General features: G+C 43.3%; 1 protein-coding gene across 1 annotated transcript in view; it reads left to right on the forward strand.

Moving 5' to 3' along the window:
• The first annotated feature begins 434 nt into the window (after window positions 1–434).
• Window positions 435–24,933, forward strand: part of LOC143285492 (glucose-6-phosphate isomerase-like) — a 38,304-nt gene continuing 13,805 nt past the window's right edge. Inside the window, exons 1-7 of the mRNA XM_076592817.1 lie at window positions 435–602; window positions 8,820–8,913; window positions 9,626–9,763; window positions 16,275–16,409; window positions 17,332–17,475; window positions 18,800–18,871; window positions 24,070–24,114. Of these exons, the coding sequence (XP_076448932.1) occupies window positions 475–602; window positions 8,820–8,913; window positions 9,626–9,763; window positions 16,275–16,409; window positions 17,332–17,475; window positions 18,800–18,871; window positions 24,070–24,114 (756 nt within the window). The 5' untranslated portion in view covers window positions 435–474. The remainder of the gene's footprint in view (window positions 603–8,819; window positions 8,914–9,625; window positions 9,764–16,274; window positions 16,410–17,331; window positions 17,476–18,799; window positions 18,872–24,069; window positions 24,115–24,933) is intronic.

Below are 24,933 nucleotides of genomic sequence, written 5' to 3' on the forward strand. Positions count from 1 at the left end.
TGTGTGTATGTGTATGTGTCTCTGTGTGTGATGTGTACGTCTGTGCGCACTCCAAATAACACTTTCGATCATTATCTGTTGTTGATGGGCTTTTTCATATGTGAATGCATACTCTCAGTCTCATGATCACAGGACGAGTAATTCAGCAATAAATAATAACACTTTAATAGAGCACGAAATTAAGTAAAACTAGTTCCCATATTCACAAGACGATCATTCGATGAAAAGTTTGATTACAGCTTCCATTATCAAATAAACAAATATTCGACTTATAAACAGTGCTTCACAGACAATGGAAATATAAAAAAAAGTGTTGACTCACCTCAAGTTTGCTTGGTTTTCACACCCCACGCCCCTGACTCAAAACACACAGCCTCCCAACCGGAAGTCTGCCCACCTTCCGGAACGTAAAGTTCAAGGTTGCCAACTAAGGTCACGGACTGAGAGAGGTCGCGCAGGAACATCGAGAGGAAGATGGCTAACGTTCAGAGAGAACTCTTGTCCTCCTGGAAGGCCCTGCAGGAATACTACGACCAACATGGCTCCAAACTCAAATTGGTCGATATGTTTAACCAAGACCCCAACCGATTCAGCAAATACAGGTGTGTGGAATGGGTTTTAGTTAGATGTGACATTGCACTTACCGGCTCTTTTAATAACAATTTGCTCTGCAAGATGCATCTGATCTAGTTTCAGTTTTGCATTCATTGTAAGCTGGAACTTTGCGAGTTGAATTATTACCGAAGGCATATATTTATGTATGGTCAGTTTTGTGTGTGTCGTTACAGTATTCAGCATCTTAAAGTGCCTCCATGACTAAAATAAAATAAATTGTACCTTCTATCATAATCAGTGTGCTATGTATTTGCAGTGTCACGGTGAATCAGACTCAAGTTAACTGATGCGGTCAAGCGTAACGCAATATGGTCCTTGTGGTATTCAATTGAGATTGTTCCGAAAGGTCCTGGTGTAAATGGGTGTTGGTGGGAATGGAACATGTGTGAATTATCCCTATTGCTGATGAGATGGGAATAGGGGAAAGAGATTTCGTTGGGTGGGTAGGGTGAGGAGAGGAGGTGGTGTGTAGGGAGGGGTTGTTCCTGTGTGTGAGTGTGTGAACAGTGAACAGAAATTGAAGAAAGCCAGCATAATAACACAAAGCTTGTCAACTGGATAAAGATCTCACCACAGAGAAACATGGGAGACTTACAAGTACCCAGAGCAAGTCATGGAAGTGCCTTACTGAAGAAAAGGAGATACTAGATGAATGGACAGAACATTGCTCAGAGCTATGTAACTACCAGGTCAATGGAGACTGAGCCGTATTAAATTGTCCACAGTCAAGACCAGAAGATGACTCGCATTCCATCCTACTTGAGGAAGTGGAAGCAGTAGTCAAGAAGATGAAACAAGGGAAGTCAGCAGGAACTGACAACATACCTGCAGAACAGGTTCAGGCAAGAGGAGAGGTAATGATCAATGCTGTCACTACCATCTGCATTAAGATCTGGAGCACTGGAATACAGCCAACTCCCTGGACACAGTTGTTAATGTTCACCCTGCCCAAGAAATGAAACTTTCAGTTATGCCAGAGCTTGATAAGCCATCCAAGCAAAGGTCGTCTGAAAATCTTAATGAACACTCTGAAATCTCAAGCAGAGACCATTATTGCTGAAGGACAAGCAGGTTTCAGGACCATCAAATAGATATTCAAGTTGGAGATTTATTTGTGAAAAGAATCTCCAGCACCAAGAAAACTTTACTATATATTTGTCAACATTAAGGCTTTCAACTTGGTGTGGCTTACTGCTTTATGGTCAACCATGAGGATGACCAATATTGCTAACCTTGCCTGAGTGATTGAACAGCTGTACCACAAGGCCACAAGCACTGTACTCTGGTAACAAGGGAGACCGGTTCTACACTGACATTGGAGTGTATCAGAGATGCCTGCTATCGCCCACCCCCTTCAATGTCTTTCTTGAGAGGATTATGGAAATTGCCTTGGAGAATCATGAAAGCACAGTTTCCGCATGGGAAAGAACAATCACCAATCGGCATTTTACAGGTAATATTGATGGTATATCATTTATACGCTAAATTCTGCATTGGTCACTCAGCACGGCGCGCCTGTGGGAATGACAGACAACAGAACATCTGCTGCAGTCCTGCCCCCTCCATGAGGTGCTCAGGAAGAGGTACTGGTCCGACCCAACTCCAGCAACCAGGAAGCTCTACAGCTGTGTGGAGGACCTGCAGTGTACAGCTGCCCTCATCATGGAGAAAGGGGTGTCCATCTGATGAATGAGAAGAAAATATTGACCGTCTTGGAGGGGGTGAAGATGGATTGGCTAGCTTGATGGAACATCTGGACAAAGCAGCCTCTGCATTTGGTGGGAAATCATGCGCCAAAAAGAATATACTCATGACCAAAAGCACCTTGTGTATTGCATCAGACAGCAAAGTGAGCAGGACAAATTTAGAAACAGTGAAGACATTCTGGTACCTTGGCTCTATTATATCATATGATGGCTCAAAACCTGAGATTGTGGCAAGATTGCACAAACAGCAGCTGAAAAAACAGGACCCCAAACCATCTAGAGAGACAAAAATATCAGTCTGCGTACCAAGATCCAACTTTTGTACTTCCTTGCTTTGTCATTTTCCTCTATGCCTGTGAAACTTGGAAGCTGTCACCAGACATGCAAAGATCCTGGCAACTGAAATGAGATGCTACAGGAAATATTGGGCATCCACTACACAGATCATGTGGCAAACAAAGAGGTCCACAGCAATAGGACATCATGAAAACCATTTCACAGTTGTTAAGATACAGAAAATGAAGTGGTAAGGACATGTTTCCTGCTCAACAGGACTTGCAAAGACCACCTTGCAGGGTAGTCAGAGGTAGCCACAGGCAAGGAGGATAGAGAGAGAGATGGGAAGACTATCTAAGAATGGACAGGGATGAATTTGGTGGAATCCCAGAAAGCAACATGGCAGTGGCATTGTCTCTACTGTTGCTCCAATGACATCAACAGACATGTGAAGGTGAAGGAATAGTGGTTAGAGAAGGAGACGGAGCTGGCTTCATTCATTGTGATGACCAAGATGATGGAAGTGGATTTGTTATAGGTTGTTAGGTCAATTGATTGCTTTATTTTGCTTCCCAGTTTTGTTGGATAAGGAGCTGGGAGCAGTGGTGTAATGTGGTCTGTCTTTGTGTTGCTTCAGATTGATAGGCCACAGCTTAAAGTGAGGGACCATAAAAAGCAAAGGTCATAGGCCGATGGACATTGAGCAGCCAGATAAATGCCCACAGAGAAACAAAGAAACGCTGAGAAGAAATAATAATAATAATAATGGATATTTATATAGCACACTATCCAGAAATCTGCTCTAGGTGCTTTACAAAAACGCTTTTGATAACATGAAACATTATATCTATGTTACATACACAAACCAAAATGTGACCACACACACACACACGCACGCACGCTGCATACATACATTTTAACATACATGTGTATCTAACAGCTACCCTAACACATACACACACATAGGCAGGCACATACTTACATAAACACACGCACACACAATACACATTCATATACATGCATGTAGTTGTGGGCCTGCCACAACTGAACTTATTGCTGAGGGAAAAGGTGAGTTTTGAGACGAGATTTAAAAGATCCGAGGGAATCAGAATGACGGAGGTTATCAGGGAGCTTGTTCCACGTCTTTGGCGATTGAAAAGAAAACGATCTGTGTCCATAGGTCTTACTTCTGACGTGAGGTATCCTGAGAAGTCGAGTATCAGAGGAAGAACGGAGCTGGCGAGACGGGGTATAGATATGGATGAGTTGAGAAAGATACTTTGGGCCAGATCCGTTGACTGCAGAAAAGGTCAGAGTGGATAGCTTATAGTCTATTCGATCAGAAACAGGCAACCAGTGGAGAGACTGAAGGAGAGGAGAAACATGGTCAAATTTAGAAGCTCTGCAAAATGAGTCTGGCAGCGTTATTCTGAATTCGTTGGAGTCTGTCTAACAGGTATTTGGGAAGGCCGGCCAAAAGAGAGTTGCAGTAATCCAATCTTGAGAGAACCAGAGAGCATACAAGTGTCTTGGTTGCATCGGTTGAGAGATAGTGGCGGATAGAGCTGATTCTACGCAGTTCCAAATAGGCAACTTTACAGATATTCGAAATGTGCTGTTGGAAGGAAAGAGACTGGTCCAGGATTACACCAAGACTGCGAACAGAGGGAGAAAGTGAAACAGGTGTGCTATTGATCAGAACAGAGTCAGGAAAGGAAGGATGTTGACGAAACTTCTTTGGACAGGTTATCATAAATTCAGTCTTATCATCATTTAATTGCAGCTTTGTGAGAGTCATCCAGTCCTTTAGGCCAGCAATGCACTCCTGTGTTTGAGTCACCAGTGCATCAAATTCAGCTATGGAAGCCGACTGATAAAGTTATGTGTCATCAGCAAAGCTCTCATGCGACATCGTATGATGACTGATGACATCCGACACAGGAGCCGCATACAGCACGAAAAGAACAGGACCTAGGACGGACCCTTGTGGGACACCATATTTCAAGGCAGATACTCTAGAGTATGTACCATTTACACACACTTTCTGTGTACGATCTGACAGGTAAGACGTGACTGTGCTACAACTAATAATGCTGCAATCCAAAGAACAAAGGCAGAGAAAAAGAACCTAGACATGGTATGGCTGGATCTGGCAAATGCGCATGATCATGAGATGATCCAACTGGCTCTCGAGATGCACCATGTACCAACAAACATCAGGGAAATGCTGAAAAAGTACTTCCATGGCTTCTCAATGGGGTTCACCACCAGGGGATACACAACAGAATTGATCAATCTGGAAGTGGGCATCGCCATGGGCTGTGCAGTTTCTCCAACCCTGTTCATGCTAGCAATGGAAGTGATCTTGAAGGCATCAATGAAGGGAAGGGATCGAGCCGACCTCGGTAACGGATACCAGATACCTCCTTTGAAAGCCTTCATGGATGACACAACAGTCCTTTCAACAAAAGAGAATGACACCTGTGAGACATTGAAGCAACTGGACAAGCTAGCTGCCTCAGCCAGGATGAACTTCAGACCAAAGAAATCATGGAGCCTCTCACTGCATAAAGGAAAGATAATTGAAACAGTCACATTTACTGAAGCCAACCAAGCCATTCCAACAGTGTCAGATGAACCAGTCAAGAGCCTTGGGAGATGGTATGATGAGTCCCTGAAAGATACAAAAAGAGGAAAGGAAACCAAGCAGACAGCAGAAGAAGGCCTGCATATCATAGACCAGTGTGGCTGCCCTGGCAAATACAAAGTGTGGTGCCTACAGTCTATACTGATACCAAAGCTCCTGTGGCCTCTCCTGATATATGATATCAGTTGTAGCACAGTCGAGTCAATTGAGGCAAAGATCAACAGGTACACACGCAAATGGCTTGGTGTCCCACCTGATCTCACTGACGTTGTACTCTACTGTCACCAAGCAAAGCTGAGGCTACCTCTGAAATCCCTGATTGAAGAATACAAGGTAGGAAGGCAAGACTTCTCAGCATGCTCAAAGACTCAAGAGACAGTGTTGTGACATCTGACCAACCCAAGCTGAAGACTGGCATAAATGGAAAGTCAGGGAGGCAGTCAGTGCAGCGAAAGAAAGCCTTAAGACAAGGAAATAATAGGACACACCCAAACCAACAGACAGGGCTCTGGGATCGACAAAGATGGAATGGTGGTCCAAGGCAAAGGGGAAAGCAAAAAGAAACATGATCATACAGCAGATCAAGAAGAAAGAGGTTGATTAAATTTAAAAAAAATTAAAAAGTCCAGAAGGCAGTCCAGCAAGGCCAGCAGGGGCAGTGGACAACATGGGAAAATGCACTTCAAAGGAGCTTCAGCTGGAGCAACATGTGGAACATGGCCCCTCTGAGGATCAGCTTCATTCTAAGATCTGTTTACGACCTCCTTCCCATGAATACAAACTTGGTGAAATGGGGGAAAACAGATGACCCTGCATGCCCACTCTGCCATGGCAGACAAACAGTGATGTCCTCAGCTCATGCAAAGTGGTGTTTAGCCAAGGACGGTACACATGGAGGCACAACCAAGTACTAAAAGAAATTGCACACATGGTGAGCACCAACCCCACCAGAAGTTCCTGTAGAGTTCCGCTCTGCAGAAGGCAGTAATGTCTGGCCAGGAACACCATCCAAAGTTTCCAAAGCATGGAAACATGGGCTGCTTGATGGTGCCGAAGATTGGGAATGCACAGTTGACCTACCAGAGGGGAAGAGACACCCAGAAATCATCAGCAAGAGCGGCATGAGACCTGACGTAGTACTCCACTCTAAGGCAACGAAACAAGCAATCCTGATTGAGCTCACCATGCCGTACGAAAGCAGAATGGAGGAAGCCCACATCTACAAGACTGAGAAATATGCTAGTCTAGCCAGCAGCCTGAGAGAATCTGGCTTCCAAGCCAATGTCCTTGCCATAGAGATTGGTGCAAAAGTGTTTGTGAGTGTATCTGCCTACAGCCTCATGAAACAGCTGTCGATTCCTGGCAGAGAGAGACATGGGCTCTCAATGCATTGGCAGAAGCAGCAGAAAAGAGTTCAGTTGGATTTGGTCGAGGAGGAATGAAAGTAAACTTCATAAGGATTAAATTTCCCCACTCAAACTAGGCATACGATGGCTCAGTGGTCAAAACGTCTGCCAAAAAAGGTGACGTATCCTGAAGTGGCGACCACCCAGGAGGTGCAGGTTTGAACCTGCTGAAGACCAGGAAGAGAAAAAAAAAAAAGCGGCAATACAGGAGTCATGATCTGGGTGCGGCCCGGCCCCCTTCGATGGTAAGGAGTTAAAGGCCAAAACACTTGACTGAGGAGGGCTTCTTCTCTGAATACTTTGTACTGTCCAGCTCTCCCTGGAGTTTCTTATCACTGCAGTAGTGCAGCTGCAGCCCAGGTTTTGACATTTTGCCTGAGAACAACGTGTGAAGGATGTATTTATTTTATATGTGTGTCAGACTTGGGGTGTCAGCTGTTCATAAAAGCAAAGAACAGCACTGGAATCCTTTGAAGACAAGGCATTCGATCCCAGTATCAAATCAAAATGGGGGGTAGGCTCATGACTCATAAAGGATTATGCCCAAAACTAGTCTCCAGTCTTCTCGCTCCTCCCAGTAATCACATCCTTTTCTCTGTCAATCTGTCTTTGGTTGCACATTCAAAAAATAAAAGTGTTACAACCCAAGACTACTTAACAATGGATATTCTTCTAGTTCCACTCACTTACAAACTACAATACAATAAAGCTGTTGTACAGAATAATGAAGAGCTTTGCTCCACCAATAATGCCTACAAGATTTCTGCAAAATCAGTCCAGGTACATAAGTAATATTATTATTTGAAAACCCAAAATCGACCTGTTTAAAACTAGCATAACTTACTCAGGGTCAGTTTGGAACTTTTTGCCAAATGATATTAAAACTACAGGTAGTATAGCTGATAAAACATTTCTGCTTCAGGCATTGCACTGTAGAGTTCAATTCACACAGCCTGTTACTAGTGTTGGATACTTTATTCATTGCGTTTTTTTGTTGTTGTTTTTTGTTTGTTTTTTTTGTTTTATTTTTGTTTTTTGGGTGTGGTTGTTGTTGCTTCTGCTCTAAACAGATCAGTGGTATGCAAGATAAAATAACTGATATGTGAACATATTTGCAAACTCATCCCATATTGGTCATGTTTAATGTATTCCTGTTCCAAGACTTTTTGGTCTCACGTTATTGACTCCCACTCCCACCACCTTTCACGATTTCCTGTGAGTTGCAGTAAAAGCTTGGCTTCACTTGTGTGCAGGGGTGTGTGTGTGTGTGTGTGTGTGTGTGTGTGCTCACATGTATGTTTCTGTTCTACCATTCATAGATTGTGTTCCTTTGACATTTTGTGTCACGTTTTTGTGTCTAGTTTTCATTTCATTTCTTGTAGATAATTAATGTGTGTGTCATCAATTTTTCAGTTATGATTAAGCGCTTATAGTTTTTAGAGGCGTTTGATTGGCTGAGAGCGGTTGGGCCCGTCTTTTCACTGTTAGCCGCGCAAAATTTGGCCAAGCAGAGCAAACCAATAGGCCTAGTTTGCATCAGTTTGACATGGTAAGTATATTTAACACCAAACATGGAGTATAATACAAACTCCTCCTTTTACTTTTCTTTTTTCTTTTTTTCAATAGGTGGGGAAAGAAGCATATATTTTGCATATCTCATTTCCCCAGTGAATAAAATTTAGGTACATTTCTTTTCGTTTATGTCTGTCCCTCCCTTAACCATGATCACATGACAAAAAGGTGTATAGGAGAGTGCTGCTGGACTAGAAGTAGAATTGCTTTTGATCTTTTTGTTGTTATTATTAATAGCAGTAGTATAGACTAATAGAGGCACATATTGAAAAGAAATTGATTGGGCAAAGGATTTTCTTTGTTTCAAACATGTTCTCTCTCTCTCTCTCTCTCTCTCTCTCTCTCTCTCTCTCTCTCTCTCTCTCACTCTCTGTCTCTGTCTCTGTGTCTCTCACAGATTGATATTTTTCTTTTCCTGTCTCTCTTTGTTGTCCATGTGAATATATATATATATATATATATATATATATATATATATATATATATATATATATATATATAATGTGTTTGCATGTTCCTATGTTGTTGTTTTTGGGGACTGTGTATCGTGCATGCTGCTTCAGTAACAATTCAGCACATGCATGCGTATTATTTCAGCGTGGGTCTGGATGCCCCGGATGGAAGCAAACTCTTGCTGGATTACTCCAAGAACCTCATCAATGATGAGGTCATGACAAGACTCTTCAATCTGGTAATTTGCTACTTCCTGTTTTGTTTTGTTTTTTGTTTTTTTTTTGTTGTTTTTTGTTGTTGCTGTTTTTTTGTTTGTTTGTTGTTGTTGTTGTTTTTTGGGGGGGTTCTGTTGTTGTTGTTTTTTGTTGTGGTTTTTTTTGTTGTTGTTCTTTTGTTTTTGTTTTTTCGCTGTGGGAAAAGGGGGTAGGAGGAGGGGAAAGGTCAAGGCCGGCTATCAATTGACATAATTGAATTTAAAGCTTGTAGACAAAACATTGTCATCAATATCATAGCTTGTTTGTTGTTGTTGTTGCTGTTGTTTTTAATCACATATTCACCAGACATTGAAGTCAGTGGCCATACTAAGAGTAAGAGCATGAAGTGTATTGAACTTAAAATTTGGAGATTAGAGGTTAAGGTCACAGCTGGGCTTAATGTAAGAATCTTGCAGACAAGCTAACATATTGTTTGGCTGTTGTTTTTGCTACATTGTACCATCATATCACATAATTGCTTCATGTTGTTATTGTGTTTTTTGTGTGTGCTGCATTACTTTCTTTTATGTGCTGTGATTTCAGCGACAGACACACACACACACACACACACACACACACACACACACATATATATATATATATATATATATATATATATATATATATATACCTCCATGCTTTCTGGCTGTTGCTGATGTTTGACTGATCAGCTGATGATCTTTGATTTGCTGCCAGGCAAAAGAGTGCAAAGTGACGGAGATGCGAGATGCCATGTTTTCCGGGCAGAAGATCAACTTCACAGAGGACCGGGCTGTGCTGCACATTGCTCTGCGTAATCGTTCCAACAACCCCATCACGGTTGAGGGGAAAGACGTGAGTGATCTGAAAGTTCGCAGATTACAGTTTTTTCAGAACTGTGTTTATGTACTGTACTTTTCTCTGTTTTCTTAGATATGTGCTTTTCTTTGTTTTGGGGTGGTGGTGTTTTTTTGTCGTCGTTGTTTTTTTAATTCTTTCGTTCCTGTTTTTCTATTAACCATTACTTCCTCTTGCTCCCAGATAAGTGTGATACGTATGTTCCCTTCATTCCTGGATTTAGAGAAGAGAAAGAAAGTACAAAGCAAGGTACTTGTTTTGGAGACACGGCTCATTACAGTTCGCTAAGATTGTCATATATGATTGTGTGTCTGATGGAGAACTGTATCTGATGGTGGACTGTGTGTGTCTGATGGTGGACTGTTTGTGTCTGATGGTGGACTGTGTGTGTTGGATGGAGGACTGTGTGTGTCTGATGGAGGACTGTGTGTGTCTGATGGAGGACTGTGTGTGTGTCTGATGGAGGACTGTGTGTCTGATGGAGGACTCTGTGTGTCTGATGGTGGACTGTGTGTCTGATGGAGGACTGTGTGTCTGATGGTGGACTGTGTGTGTCTGATGGAGGACTGTGTGTCTGATGGAGGACTGTGTGTCTGATGGAGGACTGTGTGTGTCTGATGGTGGACTGTGTGTCTGATGGAGGACTGTGTGTCTGATGGAGGACTGTGTGTCTGATGAAGGACTGTGTGTCTGATGGAGGACTGTGTGTCTGATGGAGGACTGTGTGTCTGATGGTGGACTGTGTGTGTCTGATGGTGGACTGTGTGTGTCTGATGGAGGACTGTGTGTCTGATGGAGGACTGTGTGTCTGATGAAGGACTGTGTGTCTGATGGTGGACTGTGTGTCTGATGGAGGACTGTGTGTCTGATGGAGGACTGTGTGTGTCTGATGGAGGACTCTGTGTGTCTGATGGAGGACTGTGTGTGTGTCTGATGGAGGACTGTGTGTGTCTGATGGTGGACTGTGTGTGTGTCTGATGGAGGACTGTGTGTGTCTGATGGAGGACTGTGTGTGTCTGATGGAGGACTGTGTGTGTGTGTCTGATGGAGGACTGTGTGTGTGTGTCTGATGGTGGACTGTGTGTGTCTGATGGAGGACTATGTGTGTCTGATGGAGGACTGTGTGTGTGTCTGATGGAGGACTGTGTGTGTCTGATGGAGGACTGTGTGTCTGATGGAGGACTGTGTGTCTGATGGTAGACTGTGTCTGATGGAGGACTGTGTGTGTGTGTGTGTGTGATGGAGGACTGTGTGTCTGACGGTGGACTATGTGTGTCTGATGGTGGACTTTGTGTGTCTGATGGAGGACTGTGTGTGTGTGTGTCTGATAGTCGACTGTGTGTCTGATGGTGGACTGTGTGTGTCTGATGGAGGACTGTGTGTGTCAGACGGAGGACTGTGTGTGTCTGATGGTGGACTGTGTGTGTCTGACAGAGGACTGTGTGTCTGATGGAGGACTGTGTGTGTCTGATGGAGGAATGTGTGTCTGATGGTGGACTGTGTGTCTGATGGAGGACTGTGTGTGCCTGACTGAGGACTGTGTGTCTGATGATGGACTGTGTGTCTGATGGACTGTGTGTCTGATGGAGGATTGTGTGTGTCTGATGGAGGACTGTGTGTGTCTGATGGTGGACTGTGTGTGTCTGATGGAGGACTGTGTGTCTGATGGTTGACTGTGTGTCTGATGGAGGACTATGTGTGTCTGATGGTGGACTGTGTGTGTCTGACAGAGGACTGTGTGTGTCTGATGAAGGACTGTGTGTCTGATGATGGACTGTGTGTCTGATGATGGACTGTGTGTGTCTGATGAAGGACTGTGTGTCTGATGGTGGACTGTGTGTCTGATGATGGACTGTGTGTCTGATGAAGGACTGTGTGTCTGATGGAGGACTCTGTGTGTCTGATGGAGGACTCTGTGTGTGTCTGATGGAGGACTGTGTGTCTGATGGTGGACTGTGTGTCTGATGGAGGACTGTGTGTGTGTCTGATGGAGGACTGTGTGTGTGTGTCTGATGGAGGACTGTGTGTCTGACGGTGGACTATGTGTGTCTGATGGTGGACTTTGTCTGATGGAGGACTGTGTGTGTGTGTGTCTGATAGTCGACTGTGTGTCTGATGGTGGACTATGTGTGTCTGATGGTGGACTTTGTGTGTCTGATGGAGGACTGTGTGTGTGTGTGTCTGATAGTGGACTGTGTGTGTTGGATGGAGGACTGTGTGTCTGATGGAGGACTGTGTGTCTGATGATGGACTGTGTGTCTGATGGAGGACTGTGTGTGTCTGACGGAGGACCGTGTGTCTGATGGAGGACTGTGTGTCTGATGATGGGCTGTGTGTCTGATGATGGACTGTGTGTCTGATGGAGGACTGTGTGTCTGATGATGGACTGTGTGTCTGATAGAGGACTGTGTGTCTGATGGATGACTGTGTGTGTCTGATGATGGACTGTGTGTGTTGGATAGAGGACTGTGTGTGTCTGATGATGGACTGTGTGTGTCTGATGGAGGACTGTGTGTCTGATGATGGACTGTGTGTCTGATGAAGGACTGTGTGTGTCTGATGGAGGACTGTGTGTCTGATGGAGGACTGTGTGTGTCAGACGGAGGACTGTGTGTGTCTGATGGTGGACTGTGTGTGTCTGACAGAGGACTGTGTCTCTGATGGAGGAATGTGTGTCTGATGGAGGAATGTGTGTATGTGTCTGACGGAGGACTGTGTGTCTGATGGTGGACTCTGTGTGTCTGATGGTGGACTGTGTCTGTCTGATGATGTACTGTGTGTCTGATGGTGGACTATGTGTGTCTGATGGTGGACTGTGTGTGTCTGATGGAGGACTGTGTGTCTGATGATGGACTCTGTGTGTCTGATGATGGACTGTGTGTCTGATGATGGACTGTGTGTCTGATGGAGGATTGTGTGTGTCTGATGGAGGACTGTGTGTGTCTGATGGTGGACTGTGTGTGTCTGATGATGGACTGTGTGTCTGATGATGGACTGTGTGTCTGATGGAGGATTGTGTGTGTCTGATGGAGGACTGTGTGTGTCTGATGGTGGACTGTGTGTGTCTGATGGAGGACTGTGTGTCTGATGGTTGACTGTGTGTCTGATGGAGGACTATGTGTGTCTGATGGTGGACTGTGTGTGTCTGACAGAGGACTGTGTGTGTCTGATGAAGGACTGTGTGTCTGATGATGGACTGTGTGTCTGATGATGGACTGTGTGTGTCTGATGAAGGACTGTGTGTCTGATGGTGGACTGTGTGTCTGATGATGGACTGTGTGTCTGATGAAGGACTGTGTGTCTGATGGAGGACTCTGTGTGTCTGATGGAGGACTCTGTGTGTGTCTGATGGAGGACTGTGTGTCTGATGGAGGACTCTGTGTGTCTGATGGAGGACTGTGTGTGTGTGTCTGATGGAGGACTGTGTGTGTGTGTCTGATGGAGGACTGTGTGTCTGACGGTGGACTATGTGTGTCTGATGGTGGACTTTGTCTGATGGAGGACTGTGTGTGTGTGTGTCTGATAGTCGACTGTGTGTCTGATGGTGGACTATGTGTGTCTGATGGTGGACTTTGTGTGTCTGATGGAGGACTGTGTGTGTGTGTGTCTGATAGTGGACTGTGTGTGTTGGATGGAGGACTGTGTGTCTGATGGAGGACTGTGTGTCTGATGATGGACTGTGTGTCTGATGGAGGACTGTGTGTGTCTGACGGAGGACCGTGTGTCTGATGGAGGACTGTGTGTCTGATGATGGGCTGTGTGTCTGATGATGGACTGTGTGTCTGATGGAGGACTGTGTGTCTGATGATGGACTGTGTGTCTGATAGAGGACTGTGTGTCTGATGGATGACTGTGTGTGTCTGATGATGGACTGTGTGTGTTGGATGGAGGACTGTGTGTGTCTGATGATGGACTGTGTGTGTCTGATGGAGGACTGTGTGTCTGATGATGGACTGTGTGTCTGATGAAGGACTCTGTGTGTCTGATGGAGGACTGTGTGTCTGATGGAGGACTGTGTGTGTCAGACGGAGGACTGTGTGTGTCTGATGGTGGACTGTGTGTGTCTGACAGAGGACTGTGTCTCTGATGGAGGACTGTGTGTCTGATGCAGGAATGTGTGTGTGTGTCTGACGGAGGACTGTGTGTCTGATGGTGGACTCTGTGTGTCTGATGGTGGACTGTGTGTGTCTGATGATGTACTGTGTGTCTGATGATGGACTCTGTGTGTCTGATGGTGGACTGTGTGTGTCTGATGATGGACTGTGTGTCTGATGATGGACTGTGTGTCAGATGGAGGATTGTGTGTGTCTGATGGAGGACTGTGTGTGTCTGATGGTGGACTGTGTGTGTCTGATGGAGGACTGTGTGTCTGATGGTTGACTGTGTGTCTGATGGAGGACTATGTGTGTCTGATGGTGGACTGTGTGTGTCTGACAGAGGACTGTGTGTGTCTGATGAAGGACTGTGTGTCTGATGATGGACTGTGTGTGGACTATGTGTGTCTGATGGTGGACTGTGTGTGTCTGACAGAGGACTGTGTGAGTCTGATGAAGGACTGTGTGTCTGATGAAGGACTGTGTGTCTGATGATAGACTGTGTGTGTCTGATGGTAGACTGTGTGTGTCTGATGGAGGACTGTGTGTCTGATGGAGGACTGTGTGTGTCTGATGGTGGACTGTGTGTGTCTGACAGAGAACTGTGTGTGTCTGATGGAGGACTCTGTGTGTCTGATGGTGGCCTGTGTGTGTCTGATGGAGGATTGTGTGTCTGATGGTGGACTGTGTGTCTGATGGAGGACTGTGTGTCTGATGAAGGACTGTGTGTGTCTGATGGAGGATTGTGTGTCTGATGGTGGACTGTGTGTCTGATGGAGGACTGTGTGTCTGATGAAGGACTGTGTGTCTGATGGTGGACTGTGTTTCTGATGAAGGACTGTGTGTCTGATGAAGGACTGTGTGTGTCTGATGGAGGACTGTGTGTGTCTGATGGAGGACTGTGTGTGTCTGATGGAGGACTGTGTGTCTGATGGAGGACTGTGTGTCTGATGGTGGACTGTGTTTGTCTGACAGAGGACTGTGTGTGTCTGATGAAGGACTATGTGTCTGATGGTGGACTGTGTGTGTCTGACAGAGGACTGTGTGTGTCTGATGGAGGACTGTGTGTCTGATGAAGGACTGTGTGTCTGATGGTGGACTGTGTGTCTGATGGAGGACTCTGTGTGTCTGATGGTGGACTGTGTGTGTCTGATGGAGGATTGTGTGTCTGATGGTGGACTGTGTGTCTGATGGAGGACTGTGTGTCTGATGAAGGACTGTGTGTCTGATGGTGGACTGTGTGTGTCTGACAGAGGACTGTGTGTGTCTGATGGTGGACTGTGTGTGTCTGATGGTGGACTGTGTGTCTGATGAAGGACTGTGTGTGTCTGATGGTGGACTGTGTGTGTCTGATGGTGGACTGTGTGTGTCTGATGGAGGATTGTGTGTCTGATGGAGGACTGTGTGTCTGATGGAGGACTCTGTGTGTCTGATGGTGGACTGTGTGTGTCTGATGGAGGATTGTGTGTCTGATGAAGGACTGTTTGTCTGATGATGGACTGTGTGTCTGATGGTGGACTGTGTGTCTGATGGAGGACTGTGTGTCTGATGATGGACTGTGTGTCTGATGGTGGACTGTGTGTGTCTGACAGAGGACTGTGTGTGTCTGATGAAGGACTGTTTGTCTGATTAAGGACTGTGTGTCTGATGATGGACTGTGTGTCTGATGATGGACTGTGTGTCTGATGGACTGTGTGTCTGATGAAGGACTGTGTGTCTGATGAAGGACTGTGTGTCTGATGGAGGACTGTGTGTCTGATTATGAACTGTGTGTCTGATGAAGGACTGTGTGTCTGATGAAGGACTGTGTGTCTGATGGAGGACTGTGTGTCTGATGAAGGACTGTGTGTCTGATGGAGGACTGTGTGTCTGATGGAGGACTGTGTGTCTGATGAAGGACTGTGTGTGTCTGATGGAGGACTGTGTGTCTGATGAAGGACTGTGTGTCTGATGGAGGACTGTGTGTCTGATGATGGACTGTGTGTCTGATGAAGGACTGTGTGTCTGATGGAGGACTGTGTGTCTGATGGAGGACTGTGTGTCTGATGGTGGACTGTGTGTCTGATGATGGACTGTGTGTCTGATGGTGGACTGTGTGTGTCTGATGAAGGACTGTGTGTGTCTGATGAAGGACTGTGTGTCTGATGATGGACTGTGTGTCTGATGGTGGACTGTGTGTCTGATGAAGGACTGTGTGTGTCTGATGGAGGACTGTGTGTCTGATGGAGGACTGTGTGTGTCTGATGGAGGACTGTGTGTCTGATGAAGGACTGTGTGTCTGATGGAGGACTGTGTGTGATGGTGGACTGTCTGTGTCTGATGGACTGTGTGTGTCTGATGGAGGACTGTGTGTGATGGTGGACTGTGTGTGTCTGATGGAGGACTGTGTGTCTGATGATGGATGCCCTGTGCAGGTGATGCCAGGTGTGAACGCAGTGCTTAAGCACATGCGAGAGTTTACGAATGAAGTGATCAATGGACACTGGAAGGGCTACACCGGCAAATCCATCACGGATGTTGTCAACATTGGCATTGGAGGATCTGATTTGGTATTGCTGTTTGTATGGAAGGAAGGGAGGAATGTGTATCTGTGGTGTGTGTGTGTGTGTGTGTGTGTGTGTGTGTGTGGTATCTGTGTGTCTTGTCTTTCTCTGTGTGTGTGTCTAGATGCATAAGTGAATAGATGTAAATGTCATTGTGCCTATGTGGAGGACTGGAGGCAGGGGGTATGTGAGTGTGTGTGTTTGCACACCCAGACGTGCATGTATTTGTATATACATATTTAAACATTTAAAGTTATGTTTTTTTCCTTTATGTGCGTGCATGTGCGTGTAGATGGAGCGCATGAAGACTTGTTATCTTGCTTTAAAATGATACAGCACCTGCCATATTCTAAATATGTGTGTGTGTTTGCGTGTGTTTGCGTGTGTGTGTGTGTGTGTGTGCGTGTGTGTGTGTGTGATATATGTTACCTGACATGTTCAGATGTATGTGTGTGTGTATGAAATACAACACCTACACCATCTACCATGTTTCAGGTAGGGGTGTGTGTGTGTGTGCGCACGTGTGTGTGTGTAGATGGAGTGTTTGTGGGTGTGCTGATCTTGCTCTGAAATAATACAGCACATGCCACATTCCAGATGCCCAGCCACCACACATAGGACCCTGTGTATGAAAAAACAAAACAAAACATGAATGATGACCTTGCTTTTGGAACGAACTTCCTCTTTCGCTTCATCAGGTCTCAGCACTCAGCTCTTTCGAATCTGGCTTTGAAACCCACCTCTTTCCAGGATAGCCTTCCTCCCCTGCCTCTTCCTTGTCTTCAGTTTCTCAAGTTTAGAGTTATACTTGCATGTGGAAGACTGGTGTGAAAGTGCTTTGATTTGTCTCTGCAGAAGACTCAGCGCTATATAGATACTAATTATTAATATTAGTATTATGGTGAACTGTCTGTGTCGGGGCATGCAGGGCCCACTGATGGCGTCTGAAGCCCTGCGCGCCTACCAGATAGGTCCCAACACCCACTTCATATCCAACGTGGATGGCACCCACATGCAGGAGACGGTCAAGCGTCTGGACCCGGAGACCACGCTGTTCATCATTGCTTCCAAGGTGGGCGGGGAGGGGGCGCTGGGGGGGGGGTAATACCAATAGGCTCTGCTGGGTGGATTTTTATCTTTGGTTTTTTGGTTTTTCTTTTTGTTTGGCTTTTTTTTTGGGGGGGGTGTCTTCTCCTTTACTGAGTTAGGAGGCTAACATATAAATAAAAAACATTCTGTTTAGGGTCGGTGGAGGATTTGGAGAATATTAAGACCTTATGATGTCAAAATTTGCTTTTCTATCTGTTTCGTTTTTTGTTTTCATTCTGTTGTTGTTATTTTTTGTGTGTGTTTAGGTGTGACAGTTTTTTTGTTTTGGGTTTGGTTTTTTTTGTTATTTGTTTCCTCTTCAAATGTAATTGGAAGAATTACTGAAAAAATGTCTGCTTTTTTTCATTGCTCGCTGCGGAATCTTAATAGATAACTACCAAATCTTTCACTGGCAGATCGTAAGGATTTGGGGAGTATTGGTATACTGTGATGTCTCTTTTTCTTTTTTTTTTTATCTAACTAAGGAGGTTTAATAGATAATTCGGCTTAAGGATTTGAGGAGTGTTATGGTACTGCAATGTCAGATTTCTTTTTTCCATTTTTCTTTTTTCGTTGTCTTCTTCTTCATTGAGTGAGTAGGCTAATGGATAACAGGCAAACCTTTGACAGGGGGGGTGGCAGGTATCAGAATTATAGGGATTGTGAGAATGTTATAATGCCAGATTTCTTTTCTTTTTCTGTCTGGGAAGGTTTAATAGATAATTGGAAAAACTTCCACTGGGGTAAGGATGTCAGGAAGTGTTAGGGTGTTGTGATGTCAAACAGACAGTTGTGTGCATGTACTTTCTTTAGTTATTATAAAGGAATTTCAAAGTAAGAGCAACCTGTGTTCTTATTTTCAAGCTGTGTTTGTCTCTCTTGGGCATAGCAGGTAATAATGATAATAGCAATAATAGTAATAATGATAATGATCCTGATTTTTATTCTCTGTTTGATGAAACGATAACCATTCAGGAAGGAATGGAAGTTTAAAAGAAAACAACTGGTTCAAATGAAAATGTGAGATAAAGACACATGAAAGGTTTTGGTGTGGTGGATGTTTGTATCTGTTTATTTTTGTGTGTCTGTCTTTTTGTTGTTGTTGTTGTTGTAGTTGTTGTTTTTTAAAGTAGGCAATGATTATGTGGAAGAATATATAGATTTCTGAGAAAATTAGGAAGTTTGTAAAACAGTTGCATGGATCAAATTGTTGCAGAGCACTGGTAGTAACTGTGAAAGTCAAAAGATATAATGTAGGTTGTGCTGCGCATAGCATTTCGTGACTGGTGTCCTGGATGTGTCGGCAGACCTTCACCACACAGGAGACCATCACCAATGCCAACTCTGCCAAGGAGTGGTTCTTGAGCCATGCCCAAAATGTGAGATTTGTTTCTCTCTCTCTCTCTCTCTCTCTCTCTTTCTCTCCCTCTCTCTTCCACTTTTCACAGTTTCCTTTTTTCAGTAGTTTTGGGCTCTTCATTAACCACTTTAGTGCCAGAGAATTTTGTAAAAATTGCTCTCCCCTTGCCAGGGAATTTTGAGGATTCAGTGGTAATAAATCACAAAAAAATTGGAGCACAAAAGCTATGGTCGATACAGAAAGAAAGTAAACATTTTTTTGTGAAGGAAAATGAATGTAGATTATGCTTTTGGGCTTTTTTTTCCAAATTAGGTGTTGTAGGTAATTGTTCAGGCATGTAAAGTCCAGATAATAATTTTTTTGTGCAACAAAAAAGTCTATTTCCACCTCTACATAATAACATTCATAAAGAAAAGAAACAAAATACAGCTTGAAATAGCATGCTTATTGTCAGATTATACCTGTACCTACAGACATGTAAGTAAATTACTGTCCCAACAATAACAAAGGTGGGTGAAGTCAACGTAAAAGGTCAATCACAGTCTCAGAAACTGAGATGGCAAGCTTTTTGACAGCAAAGAGCATTTGCAAGTGAGAGGGTGAAGTTATTTGATGACGTTCACTCCTTTCAAGTTGCACATGGGCTGATTAAAGTGTCTGTTGTGCATCGGGCTTGCCACCTCTTGAAACAAGTCAACCGTCCGATTCAGCTAAAAAAAAGCATTAAAAACAAAAAGCACGTGTTTCACAGCCAGTGCAGGTTCAGGCCCTGTGTTTCATGAAAATTGTGGGTCATTGGCGGTTGTTGAATTCCTACGGTCTGCTTTGAAATGTGAGTACACTCTTCCCAAAAGCCACGCCCCCTTGATGACCTCTGGCTGGCATTCGACCTATCGTCTTACATCACTCTTCTCCCTCTCCTCCCCTTCTTCCAACGCCCGCTGCACATATTCTGTCAGTCATAGCCAGTTGTTCAAAAACGCTGTCTGATTGGATGGACGGACTGCATCACCATCAAATGGGCTGTCAGTTTCATCACTGTCGTCAATCGCCTTCGTTTTCAAACCAGTCATCAGACAAGAGAGATCCTTCTCCATCGCGAAAGCTGTCCATAATCACAAGCAGAGCTTTCAGAATTGTGTAAATCTTCTGACTGTGACTATCTGCTTTACTGGGCACAAGTTTTCAGTGCATTTTTTTGCACATGATTCAACCCCCTTTTCCACGCACGTATCACGTGGTCAGTTAGCAAATTATTATCAAGTAGAAAGGGGTCTTCTACCTGATGTATGTTCATTTAAATAGTATTTTTTTATAATCCAGACACATCAAGCTAACTGTTCAGAGTCTGTTTATGTGAATTGAAACAAACTCCAATAAAGGAAAAATTGGAACATATGCAGGACGTCAGTGGACGTCTTATAGGCACTATGGCAATACTTCTTGTAGGACGTCAGCTGACATTTTATAGGCACTCTACTGGTTAATATTCTTGGGTATGGGTTGGAGTGTTTGTCTAATGTTTGTGTGTGTGAGTGGTGATGCATTATTATAATATCATCAAGATGCTTGACTACATGTTTGTCATTTCCTCTGACTGAATGTTTGTCAGTTCCTTTGCATTGAACATCAAGATGCATAACTAAATGTTTATCATTTCTTCTGACTAAATGTTTGTCAGTTCCTTTACATTGAACATCAAGATGCATGACTAAATGTTTGTCAGTTCCTCTGACTAAATGTCAGTTCCTTTACATTGAACATCAAGATGCATGACTAAATGTTTGTCATTTCCTCTGACTGAATGTTTGTCAGTTCCTTTACACTGAACATCAAGATGCATGACTAAATGTTTGTCATTTTTTCTGACTGAATGTTTGTCAGTTCCTTTGCATTGAACATCAAGATGCATAACTAAATGTTTATCATTTCTTCTGACTAAATGTTTGTCAGTTCCTTTACATTGAACATCAAGATGCATGACTAAATGTTTGTCAGTTCCTCTGACTAAATGTCAGTTCCTTTACATTGAACATCAAGATGCATGACTAAATGTTTGTCATTTCCTCTGACTGAATGTTTGTCAGTTCCTTTACACTGAACATCAAGATGCATGACTAAATGTTTGTCATTTCTTCTGACTAAACGTTTGTCAGTTCCTTTACATTGAACATCAAGATGCATGACTAAATGTTTGTCATTTCTTCTGACTAAATGTTTGTCTGTTCCTTTACATTGAACATCAAGATGCATGACTAAACGTATGTCATTTCCTCTGACTAAATGTTTGCCAGTTCCTTTACACTGAACATCAAGATGCATGACTAAACGTATGTCATTTCCTCTGACTAAATGTTTGTCAGTTCCTTTACATTGAACATCAAGATGCATGACTAAATGTTTGTCATTTCTTCTGACTAAATGTTTGTCAGTTCCTTTACATTGAACATCAAGATGCATGACTAAATGTATGTCAGTTCCTCTGACTAAAATGTTTGTCAGTTCCTCCAAGTAACTTCAAACCAAATTAGATGTCCTGTGATATCATTGTTTGAGTTGGTCATGCCTGGTAATGATTTTATAGGACCATGGGGGCTTGATAATGCAGTTTAAAGATCACAGCATTGTTATTCAGCCATATGACAATCCGCTCATTTGCACATGAATTGATGGAATGATTATTGTTTGGACCGTTAGTCAGAAATGGCATGTGGGGATCCTAAAAGCAGTTGGCCTCCAGTGTGCATAGTGTTGATTCATAGGCTGTACTGATACATTTACACATACTTTTGATACATACACAGTACTGGTGCATGAACAGTACTGGTGGGTATGTGCACTAATGCATGGATAGTACTGATGTACACAGTGCTAATGCATGGATAGTACTGATACATACATGTATGAACAGTACTAATGCATGGATAGTGCTGACGCACACATGTACACACATTACCAACATACAAACAGTACTGATAGATGTACACACAGTATTGACATGTAGACAGTTCCGATGCATGAACACACAAAACTTACATGCATGTACACACAGTACTAATACATGGACACACTGGAGGAAGGTGGCAGAATGGTTAAGACGCTTAGCTAACAATACAGAGAGTCCATGAGCGTGTGGGTTCGAGTCCTGCTCTCACCCTTTCTCCCAAGTTTGACTGGAAAATCGAACTGAGCGTCTAGTCTTTCGGGTGAGACGATAAAACAAGGTGCAGCACACACTTGACGCACTGAAACAGAACCCATGGCAACGAGAGTGTTGTCCTCTGGCAGAATTATGTGAGAAAAGAAATCCACTCTGGCAGTTGCACAAATATATAAGCATGCACTAAAGACCTGACAAGCACGTTGGGTTATGCTGCTGTCAGGCATCTGCTTAGCAAGTGTGGTGTAACGTATATATATATAGATTTGTCAGAACGCAGTGACGCCTCCTTTGGTAACTGAACTGAACTGAACAGTACTGTTACACACAAGTCCACATAGACAGTGCTAAAGCACATGCACACTGCACTGTGGCAGAACCCTCCCACGGTGCTGATGAGACAAATGGTCAATGTGAATGTGGAGGTGATGGGGACAGTAGTACAACAGTTTACCGCTGAAGTTACGGAGGAGGAGGATTCAGATCCCCTGGTATCTGGTTCTGTTGGCGTTCTCTGATTCTGTGCTTTTTGCTGCTTTGCCTTGTGTGTTTGGAGTCTTGCACGTTCTGGAATGATTCATTTTGCAAGCAAAAGTGTTGCTTGTTGATCATTAATATATGTAAGTTAAACAACATTAACTGGAAAAGTTGGTTTTCACAGGATGCAGAAAAATGGTGATCTTTTCGTTCGTGCCATTTCGTATTGTTTGATTTGGATTGATGAGATATGTATTTCCTTTCTTGCTTTTTCTTTTTCTTTCTTTTTTTTTTTCCTTTTAATTTCTTTTCCAGTGTGGGGGTCATTTTGTTTTTGTTAAAAACAGCAAGGGGAGCTTCACTTTTGTCTTTGTGGCGACAACAGATGGTCTGTCTGGTGGTCACAAGGATTGAACGGCTTGAAGATGATCAGTAGTGATTCTGTCCTTTACCTTGATTTCAGGCACAAACGTCGCAGAAGCTGTTTGGGCATTTGCGCCTATTAATAAACATAACTGAATAGCATTGGCTGTTGTGAAAACCCAGTAGAAAACTGCAACACTAACAAGTTCTCTAAACTGTCTAGCATCCCAAGCATCATTGTTGATGAGAATTTTCCGTCTGCAAATAGTGTACATCTCTTTGTTATTTATACCATTGGTCGGTTGTGATGCAGCTTGCAGTACAAGTTTGCAATGTTGGCTGTAGAAATTTCAGAATGGATGAAAATGATGAAATCGTTTTGACCTTGATAATGATGTGTACATCTCACAAGGTGGGAGACATGGTTTAGATCTTTGTAGTGGCTTGTTTGACACTTGCTGCACTGACAGTTCTGAAATCTCATGGCTGTGACATAGTGTGACTCTGAGATCAGAAAAAAAACAGGCATGCAATGGTCTTGGGTTTGTTTTTGGTTTTTTGTTTTTTTTGGGGGGGTGGGGGGAGGGGGGCAGGTTGTTTTTTGGTGGTGGTTTTTTTTAGGAGGGTGAGATACACAGAGATTTATTATATGTATGTGTGTGTGTCACACATGTGCAAGTTTGAGTTGCAAATGGGAAATGTTTTTCGTCCCTTTCTCTTTTTTTCTTTTTTTTCTTTTTTTTTTTTTTTTTTACAGTTCATTTGCATGTTGAGTTTGATAAGTTTGATTTTCCAGACATTTTTCTTTTTAAGGTGTCTTTGGTTTGAATGTCATCTTTTTCTTCTCTTTTTTTTATCCATTAAAGTTTCTTCTGAATTTCTTGTTTTCATTTAGTCTGACTTGGTTTGTTTTTGTCACATACTTATTTGGTGTGTGTGAGTGTATGTATATGTATATATATGTGTGTGTGTGTGTGTGTGTGTTAATATAATTGGGATTTGTGTATGTGACAGAGAGTGCTCTTACATGTGTGATGTGTTGTGGTATGCGTCATTTTTTTTTTTTTTTTTTTGTTAATATTATTCTGTTTTTCTTTGGTTTTGTTTTTGTTTCTTTGAAAGCGGGTTTGAGACACATTAGAATAATACTGAGTGACAAATTGTGTTCCTGTCAGCATGTCAGTGATGGGTGACATCAGTTCTCTTCTGTTGTCCAGGCTTCCGCTGTGTCCAAGCATTTCGTGGCTCTCTCCACCAACAAGGTGAGTGACCAGTTTTTGCTGCTTCTCATTACTGGGGCGGTGTTGGTAGTGTTTTTGTTGTTTCTTTCTTTCTTTCTTTCTTTCTTGTTGTTGGGGTTGTTTGGTTTGATTTTTTTTAATATGTCAACATTTTACAAAGAAATAAACTTTGGAAAGCAATGGAAGACATGTATAACAGAAAAAATACTCCTTACTGGTAGTTATTAGCATGGAGCTTGATTCCAAGATGCATAAGTTTGATTGAGAAGCAAACGCAACATTAATGTTTGTTGTTTGTTTGTTTCTGCATCAAATAGAGGAAAATGGTAAAAGACACTTTTTTCAGTTTTGTGTTATGATGATTTTTTTTTTAAGCGCATTGAATGTGCTATTGTTGAACTTGCAGATGAATTTTGACAATTCTTCTTCATTCGTGGGCTCCAGCTCCCACATTCACTCATATATACACAAGTTGGCTTTTACGTGTATGACTGTTTTTACCCCACCATGTAGGCAGCCATACTCCGTTTTCAGGGGTGTGCATGCTGGGTATGTTCTTGTTTTCATAACCCACCAAATGCTGACATGAATTACAGGATCTTTAACGTGCATATTTGATCTTCTGCTTGCGTATACACACGAAGGGGGCTCAGGCACAAGCAGGTCTGCACATATGTTGACCTGGGAGATCGGAAAAAGCTCCACCCATTACCCACCAGGCGCCGTTACCGAGATTGGAACCCAGGACCCTCAGAGTCCAACACTTTAACCACTTGGCTATTGCGCCCATCAATTTTGACAATAATTTAATTTGATACAGTGGACATGGATAGATGTAGG

This window comes from Babylonia areolata, chromosome 9 (genome assembly GCF_041734735.1).
Source record: "Babylonia areolata isolate BAREFJ2019XMU chromosome 9, ASM4173473v1, whole genome shotgun sequence".
NCBI lineage: Eukaryota > Metazoa > Mollusca > Gastropoda > Neogastropoda > Buccinidae > Babylonia > Babylonia areolata.